At 53.9% G+C, this 8,568-nt stretch overlaps 1 protein-coding gene across 1 annotated transcript; it reads right to left on the bottom strand.

The window, feature by feature from the left end:
- Nucleotides 1-76: 76 nt before the first annotated feature.
- DMWD (DM1 locus, WD repeat containing) lies at nucleotides 77-7,347 on the bottom strand (the record flags this gene model as incomplete). The annotated part of the gene is made up of 4 exons (XM_083369237.1): nucleotides 77-3,372; nucleotides 3,709-4,968; nucleotides 5,862-6,044; nucleotides 6,898-7,347. 4 exons carry the CDS (start codon nucleotides 7,345-7,347, stop codon nucleotides 3,325-3,327), a joined length of 1,941 nt encoding a protein of 646 aa, XP_083225363.1. The 3' UTR covers nucleotides 77-3,324.
- Between the last annotated feature and the right edge of the window lie 1,221 nt (nucleotides 7,348-8,568).

The raw sequence follows: 8,568 nt of genomic DNA, 5'->3' as shown, positions 1-8,568 counted from the left end.
TTTGATTCCCCCACCACCACAAGCGCCCTTCCCAGATCCCCTGCCAGCAATCAACAATCCTCGGGGGAGTCTGAGCTGTGAAAACGGTCTCTTTAGTATAAATAGGCATTCACCATTTCTATAATTTAAACGCTTTTTCAGACACAACAGTAACAAACGTTTAGAGCAGGTAGTAAAGTGACGAAAGGCACGGGGGGGGGGAGGGCATCGGCAGCTTCCAGATGTGTTCTTCTGCAAAGTTGGGGAGGGCAAAGGACGGGGGGGGGGAACTTGGCTGCCAGACACCAGCTGGCTTCTTGCAAAGAGGGCCAGACATGCATGGGGAGGGGGGTGTCAGGGAAAGCGGAAGGAAAAGCAAATTAATACTGTTTTTCTGAGGTCCATCTGTCTCGCCACAAAGAATCCAAGCAGATCGGGTGGGAAAAGGGGGGTTCTCCTTTCCCCCCCCTCCCTTCACTTCGGGATGGGGGTAGGGGGCCCATGGTTGTATGGCTTTTTAATCCTGGGGGAGAGGAGACAGGCCTGTGGTCATTAAGTCCTCCGTCTGCCCTGGGGTGGGGGGGGGGCGTCTTTTTGCCGGGCTGAATTTTTGCAACCTGCAGAGCCTGAGATGAACTGAACAAAGCCGATGGTGCAGCGAACGGTTCCTTGTCGGTATGGAAGTTTATCAAGTGACCTCACAGCCAACGGGATAAACCCCGGTCCACTTGAGAAACGAATGCAGGCTTTTGCGGCTTTGACCCAAGATGAGCCAAACCCTGCCTGGATCAGAAAGGAAATTGCAAGTGATGAATGTTCTCCTAAGCCGGTGTACGGAACAGCCATGATTAGAACTAGCTAAGCCACAAACATTTTAACCCGCTTCTAGGATCAACTGGCTTTTAAAAATCAGTCCTAGCGGGCGACTCTTCCTACGGCTAACTTCCTAACCCAAACACTGCCTCGGCTACCAGCACGATCAGATGGAGCATGTGTGAATACGCCAAGACGCAGCTCTGACTGCGCGCAGCCTACAAAGACGACGGAGGAGACCAATTTGTAGAGACCCAGAGTCCCTTCCCATGGAGTGCTTTTTCACGAGGCAATTGGACTTGGTTTTTCTTTGAAGACGTTTCACTTCTCATCCAGCAAGCGAAACGTCTTCAAAGGAAAACATGGAGGTCCAGTTGCCTCGTGAAAAAGCACCTTTGGGACAACCAGGACCTGGAGGACTGGGAATCTCTATCAACCTCTAATGCGCTGTTTCTCAACCTTAGTCACATGAGGATGAGTGCTCTTCAACTCCCAGAATTCTCCAGCCAGCCGAGGAACACTGCTCTAACAGGAAAAAAAAACCCAAAACAATTCAATGGGGCACGTGTAGAAATCCTACTTCATTTATACCTTACTTCTACCTTACATAGCCTCTAAAAGTGAGCCCAACTCTTTTTTTCCCCACTGATCAAGTTCACCGGGAAACTAAACTGGATAAAAAATCTGCACTGTTGCAACCAACCACTGATTCAAAACCAGCCATAAATAACCATAAATATAAAAAGACACAAAGACTATCCTTAATTGTCCACTGGCCCAAAGCATAGTTGGGATATTTTTGAGATTCCATGCTAAATTTAAAACGCTTCTAAAAATGTTTTGGTTGGCTCCGAATCTGGTTTTGGAGAAGCTGTTTTTTTCCCCTAAACATGGCACAACTTCTCAAAACTCACCTTCTGCAACCCGAACCCTAAATCAGACCGAAGTCGAGTGACCCAAGAGAAAACCGAGAATTCAAAATCTATTCCATTGTTTCCTTGGCAATGTCAAGATGTTTAGACTCCCAACTCCCAGAAAGACCGAGCCTCTTTGAATTAGTCTGGCACATCAAGATGGAGAACGGCAGCTCCAGAAGCCGGGATTTGCCATGAACCATCTTAAATATTGACTTTTGGTGAAACAAAAACCTTTGACAATTTCCACAGCAGGCCATCTCAGAGTCTAAGCTAAGCAACTGACCGGACAAGCATCAGATGCTGCTGCTATATAGCCTAGACTGGTGCTTCTTGGCCTCAGCGACTTAAGATTTGTGGACTCCCGTTCCCATGGCTGGCTGGGGAATCCTGGGAGTGGAAGTCCACACACCTGAAAAGTGGCTGAAGTTGAGAAGCACCGGTCTGGACGCAGACTGGTGTGTGTGTGTGTGTGTGTGTGTGTGTGTGTGTGTTTAAAGAGTGTAGCATGAGTCTATGCAAATCAACAGTGGATGTGCTGGGATCGCTGATGCATAAATACGTACATTTGTCAATTGGCAGGACAGGCAGCCATGACAAACTAGTGTCAAGAGAGAAAGGATCGGATATGGCCAGAGATTGCTGTCCCAGCCATGAGACCCCAATCGGAGGGAGGGGGTCGGGGACCGGAGCTGACCGGTGAAGCAAGCTGTCCTTGAGTAGCATCAGGTAGTAGCCAACAGCGTGAGGACCAACCGGTGGAAAGAAAATCTGTTTCGCTTTGAGAGGAATTCTGAGGATCCTTCTGGGCTGGAAGCGGGAAACCGAAGCCGAGGTCCACAACACAACAAAAGACGTCGGAAACAATAGATGGCAAGAATTCCCTGGCAGTATCGTGCTGGATCTTGAAAGACTGAAGGGGCGTCTTTAGTAGTCCGTTGGCTGAACTGGGAGGAGGAGGAGGAGGAGGACCGTCCACTTGGAAAGGAAGAACTGTCTTCTGGACAGAGGTATGACGGCTACCTCCGGTCAGCAGAAATACTGGGACTTCTTGGGCAAAAATGGAATTAGGGTTGTCCATTAAAGCAAAGGGGGCAGACAAGGACCGTTGCACACAGTAGGGAATCATTGTTACCTCCCCTGTACAAAACAGATTCCTTCTGGGTTTCCCCCACCCCAAGCCGCCAGGAAGATGGAGTTTAGGAAAGGTTGGGCCTGGTCAGAGCAAAGCGGGCCGAAAGCCGGCCAGAATTTGTGTCTGGATGAAGTGGGGGAGGGGGGGAAGAGGAGGGAGTGGGGGCAGCTCAGTTCACCCTTGTGCAAAATCTGCCCCTACAGCACCCTGTGCTCAAACCTTAGCATTAAATAATGAGTTTGTTAATTAATACTTTTAAACAGCGGAGAGGGGCCAGTCGTCCTGCGCTACGTTGTTGTTCTCGAGAGGTTAACGGTTAGGATTCCAATGGCCACACAGTCGGGTTTCACAGGCGAGGGAGGGAAGAGACAACCTGTACACACGTCGAAAACTTTCCCCTCTCGGTCAGGTTTGCTGTGCGGAGGAAACACTCCCCTCTCCGGGTTCAAACCGGAGAGCAGCCGAGCGTTGAGTTAGTGCCGATTACACGATTGTGCCACTGGGAGAGCCCCCGTTGTGGGAATTCAGGGTCTGAAAAATGAAAGTTGAAGACAGGTTTAAATATCCAGGTGGCTTTTTAGTCACGTGGGATGAATCAGCAGACATGAAATTAATCTGCGGTGGTCAGGTCTGCCTTCTGCCTACTAATTAGCACGCAACGTCTTCCTGCTAGTCCAAGGGTAGGCAACCGTGGCTCTTTTATGACTCGTGGACTTCAACTCCCAGAATTCCTGAGCCAGCTATGCTCAGGAATTCTGGGAGGTGAAGTCCACGAGTCATAAAAGAGCCACGGTTGCTAACTAGTCTGTCATTCTGGCCATTCGCAGTCATGCAAGCCATCGGGAGGGAAAAGGCAGGCCCACTTACCGCCTGGCCCGGCCTGGCCCAGGTGCAGATCAGCCCTTCTTGGCAGGCGGTGATGATGCAGTCCTCCAGGAAGAGCAAGACGGTCAGCCGCTCGTGGGCGATCTTCTTGCACACCAGCGGCTCCAGCAGGGGCACCTCGTGGATGCGGGGGCACAGGGCCGTGCCCAGGACCTTGGCCGTGTCCAGCTTGCTCTTCGGCACCACGTTCAGCTTGTCACTGCTCTTGCTGATGTTGCCCAGGCTGTGGTAGCGTTTGTGCTCTTTCTCCGCATTTTTGTCTCGCCGCTCCTGCAAGGTGAGGGTGGCAAATTTGCCGATGCTGAAGGGCACCGTCCCGTCGGCCGCGTGGCTCTTGGCAGCGCTGGTGACGGCCGGGTGCGGCAGGCTGTTGGAGCGCGACAGGGAGCGGGGAAGCGGCCCTCCGCCGCCGCCCGACTCAGCGGCCAGGTTGCTGCCCCCGCTGCCCGAGGGAGGAATGCCGGCGCCGAAGGCATTGGTGAGAGTTCGGGTGCGGGGCAGGAGATGGTGGGAATAGAGGACGTCTTCGGTCAGGTCCCAGAGGCAAAACTGGGTGTCCTGCCCAGCGGACCCAAATCGGTAGGTGACCGAGGGGGTGCTTTTGGCGCTGTGCTTGGATAAGTGGGAGAGGGTGCTGCTGGTCCTCACCCGCCGGAACTCGGACGTTTCCTGGAGATCCTCGTCGCTGCCGCTCAGCTCCTCACTCTCGTCGTCCTCCTTGCTGGTGGTGTAGGGGTCGAAAGCCACTGCGTTGACCCAGGACTTGTGGCCGTGGCCCCGGGCGATGACCCGGCCCTCTGCAAAGGACCAAACCGTGACCAGGTCGTCTTCGCCCCCCGTCACGATGTAGCGTCCGTCAGGGCTCCAGCAGACGCACAGCAGCCCCCCAAAGTAACTCTTCATCATGCCCTGCAGGAGCATGGAGTCGAAATGGAAGACGCGCAGGCAACCGTCTTGGCTGACGCACGCCAGGTAGCGGCCGTCGGGCGAGAAGGCGAACTCGTTCAGGGCCCCCTCGCCCACCGCCCACTTCAGGAGCGGGTTCCGGGCGTTCTTGCTCTTACAGGCGTAAACCGTGAAGCCCTCGCCTTGCTTGAGGAGGGTGTACTGGGGGGCGGCCGAGACGCAGGGCTGCTCCACGTTGTATAGGTACAGGTGACCGCTGGCGTGGGAGGCCAGGAAGAGGCTCTCCGATTCAGGGATCCACTTCACAAAGGTGACCTTTGACTTGTCGATGAGCCTCTGAGGAAAGACGGGGAAGGCAAAAAGAGCCGGAAACGAAGATGAAAAAGACCCTCGGGATTCGGTCCCCAGTGCCCCTCGAACAGGCAAATTCTGAGCAGGCCCAAGAAAACCCAGCCCGCTCCCCTTTTGTGAAAGTCACTCCCAATTGGCTAGATGATGGAGATCTTCTAGAATTATTATTATTATTATTATTTATTCAATTTCTGTAGCTGCCCATCTCAGTGAATGAGTCTGGCCAGCTTACAATTCCAAAAAATACATTATAATTAAAAATACTAAGTACATTTTAAAACAAGAAAACAGTAAAAACATGAAAACAGCCCGATTATTATGAATTCCTACTTCACGTGGGGAGCATGGAAAACACAAGCCAGAATTGAAGAGGTGGGATTGATCAACGCCTACTGGATGCTTCCATTAAGCGCAGAAGAATGGGAGACTGTCTTTCAGCAGATTGCAATCTACAAGCCAAATTTGACGGTTAATTGCTTCTTCTCCAGGGCACGGTTCTACGACAGTGGATTTGCTGAATCTTTGAGTCATCTTTCTGTCAAAGCTCCAAAGCCACAAGCCGTACAGTCTTCAGAACTGCTGCAATAAAGCTGCAGCTTGATTAATCTGCTGATTAGAATCGGTAATGAGGGAGGTCATTAAGAAGAGACTGAAAACAAGAGAGACTTAGGGAAGGACAGCGTTCTCCAGATGTTCTGTTCTAGAACTCTCATAAATCCCAGCATTCACCAGCCAGAGATGTGGGATACAACAATATCAGCTATCAAGAAGCTATTAGCCGCCAGTTCCCACTTAACGGAGGCAGGCTGAGCCGAAAAATCCCTGCAGCGATCCTCCCATTATACTCTATGGTATAAATAATGCTCCCCTGGACTTACCTCCTCATTAAAGAGCTTACTGGTATCTTTTTTGATCAGGTCCAAGTATTGCACTTGCCCGGCTGAGAAGCCAACCAGGAGCGAGATGCTCTCGGAAGCCGCCGTGAACTGGTTGAAGTCGTGGCAGGTGGGCTGCGTCCCCTTATAGATCCGCTTGTCGATGGGTTTCTTCAGATCGATGGACTGGGAAGACCATGAAAGGCAACAGAGATTAAAAAGCAAAAAAAGAGCAAGAGGCAAGAAATCTAAAGCTGGAAAGGAAAGCGCACCACAAAACTGGTCACTCGCTCTGGCTGGTCCTAAGCCTTTTTATAACAGCCATGAATAATTCATGTTTACCCGTTGTTGGTCCAAAATTTTTTTAGGTTTGCTACTTTGACTATGTTACTAATGAAGTAGTTCCTTATTAGCCAAAACACCCACACTGGATGTTCCAATTTTGGGGAAGCTACCTTGTCTGTGGAGAGCCTCACTCATCCACGTCACGGTTGGCCCAGAGGTGCTTTTTCCAAAAAAGGTAACTGGACTTTTTTGATTTCTTTCTTTGAAAATGTTTCGCTTCCCATCCAAGAAGCTTCTCCAGTTCCGACATTCAGTCGGAAGCTTCTTGGGTGAGAAGCAAAACGTTTTCAAAGAAGAAAACCAAGAAAGTTCAGTTGCCTTTTTTGAAAAAGCACCTCTGGGGCTTCCCTGCCAGCAAATTCTTGGAGGAGCCCCATCAAGACAGCCCTTCCCCTCCCCTGCAATTCTGCTTTGCCTCTTCCTTGCCCATCATCCACGCAGGCTCTCCCCTCCTGGGGCTCGCCAAGTCCTCCTTGCACCCCCACATCTGGGCGCCTCCATCCACCCCCACCCCAGGTGACCCCCCCCCGCCCTCCAGGGCAAATCTTGGCCCCTTCTTTGCCCAAACCTTCCAGCTTTGCCCATCACCCCCACGGGCTCCCCCTCCCCAAATCCTCCTTACACCCCCCCTTGAGCGTCTCCACCCGCCCCAGCGCTCCCCAAGGCCTCCCTAAGCCCCACACCCGGGGCTCACCCTGCGTCCCCGCCCGGCCGCGCCCGCCACGCCCGAGTAGAAGTAGAGCTCCCGGCCCAGGTTGAAGCAGACGCGGCTCCGCTCGGCGCCCGGGCCGCCCGCCTCGCCCTCCGCGCAGGGCTCCCCGCCGCCCGCCAGGCCCAGCCGCACCAGCGAGAGGCGCACGGGCGGCAGCGACGGGGCGGGCGGCGCGGGGGCTCCGGCGGGCGGCGGGGCGGCGCTGCCGGCGGGGAGCGCGAGGGCGGCGGCGGGGGCGGCGGGGGCGGCGGCGGGGGCGGCGGGGGCGGCGGCGGCGGGGCGGGCGTGGGGCTCGGGGCCGCCCAGCAGCCGGTAGGAGCCCTCGCGGGTGCGGAACTGGCTCTTGACCTCGTGCGGCGGGGCCGGCGGGGGCGGCGGCGGCGGGGCGCTTCCGTCCGAGGCCGGCGCCGGGGGAACCAGCGCCGCCGCCATCTTCCCGCCCGGCCGCCGCCTCCTCCCGGAAGTCGCGACCCCTCGCTCACCCCCAGGCGCCGGAAGTCGGGCATCGGAGGCCGGCCTTCGCGGGCGGCGGGGTTGCCGGGCAACGGCGCGCGGCACGGGCTGGGCTTGGCGAGGGGGGAGGCGGTCGCCTTAGCAACGAGCCGAGGAGTTGGAGGCTGCGCGGACAGATTCAGATTCGAGCTGGAAGGGACCCTGGAGGTCTTCTAGTCCAGCCCCCCCTCAAGCAGGAGAACCTATGCCGTCTCAGACAAGGGACTGTCTAGGCCACGGGTAGGCAACCTCGGCTCTTTTATGACTCGTGGACTTCAACTCCCAGAATTCCTGAGCCAGCCATGCTGAGGGGAAAGGGAGAGGTTTCTAAGCTGAGCCGTGCTGGCTGAGGAATTCTGGGAGTTGAAGTCCACGAGTCATAAAAGAGCCGAGGTTGCCGACCCCTGGGCTAGCCTCTCCTTAAAAACCCCCAGGGATGGAGCACCTGGAACTTCTGGTGGCAGGTTGTTCCACCGGTTAATTGTCCTGTCAGGAACTTTCTCCTTACTTCCAGGTTGCTTCTCTCCTTGATGAGTTTCCAACCGTCGTTTCTCGTCCTGCCCTCTGGTGCTTTGGTGAACAGCCTGGCACCCTCTGCCTTGTGGCAGCCCCTCAAATACCGGAACGCTGCTATCATGTTGCCCCTGTTTCTTCTTTTCTTTAGACTAGCCAAACCCAGGTCCCGCAGCCGTTCTTCCTGTTTTGGCCTCCAGGCCTTGGATCATCTTAGTTGCTCTTCTCTGAATTTTTTCCAAACTCTCAACAACTTTTTTGTGATATGGTGACCAAAGCTGGCTGCAGTATTCCAGGTGTGGTCTTACTAGGACTTTATAAAGCGGTACTAATACTTCCCGTGATCTTGATTCTATGCCTTTTTTTAATACAACCCAGGATTATACTAGCTTTTTTGGTTGCTGCTGCTGCACACGGCTGGCTCATGGTTAAGTGATCGTCCATTAGGACTCCAAGGTCCCTCACTGTTTTTGAGCCCGGTCTTGCCCAATCTGTACTTATATTTTTGATTTTTCCTGCCTAAATGTAAAACTTTGCTTTTGTCCACATTAAATTCCATGTTGTTGGATAGAGCCCATTGTTCCAGTCTGTCAAGACTTCAACTCCCAGCTGGCCGAGGAATTCTGGGAGTTGGAAGTCCAGAAGTCG

The sequence above is a fragment of the Vipera ursinii genome, assembly GCF_947247035.1.
Source record: "Vipera ursinii genome assembly, chromosome: 9".
Lineage (NCBI taxonomy): Eukaryota > Metazoa > Chordata > Lepidosauria > Squamata > Viperidae > Vipera > Vipera ursinii.
The sequence above is the reverse complement of the archived record's forward strand: the minus strand, read 5'-3'. Positions and strand labels throughout refer to the sequence as shown.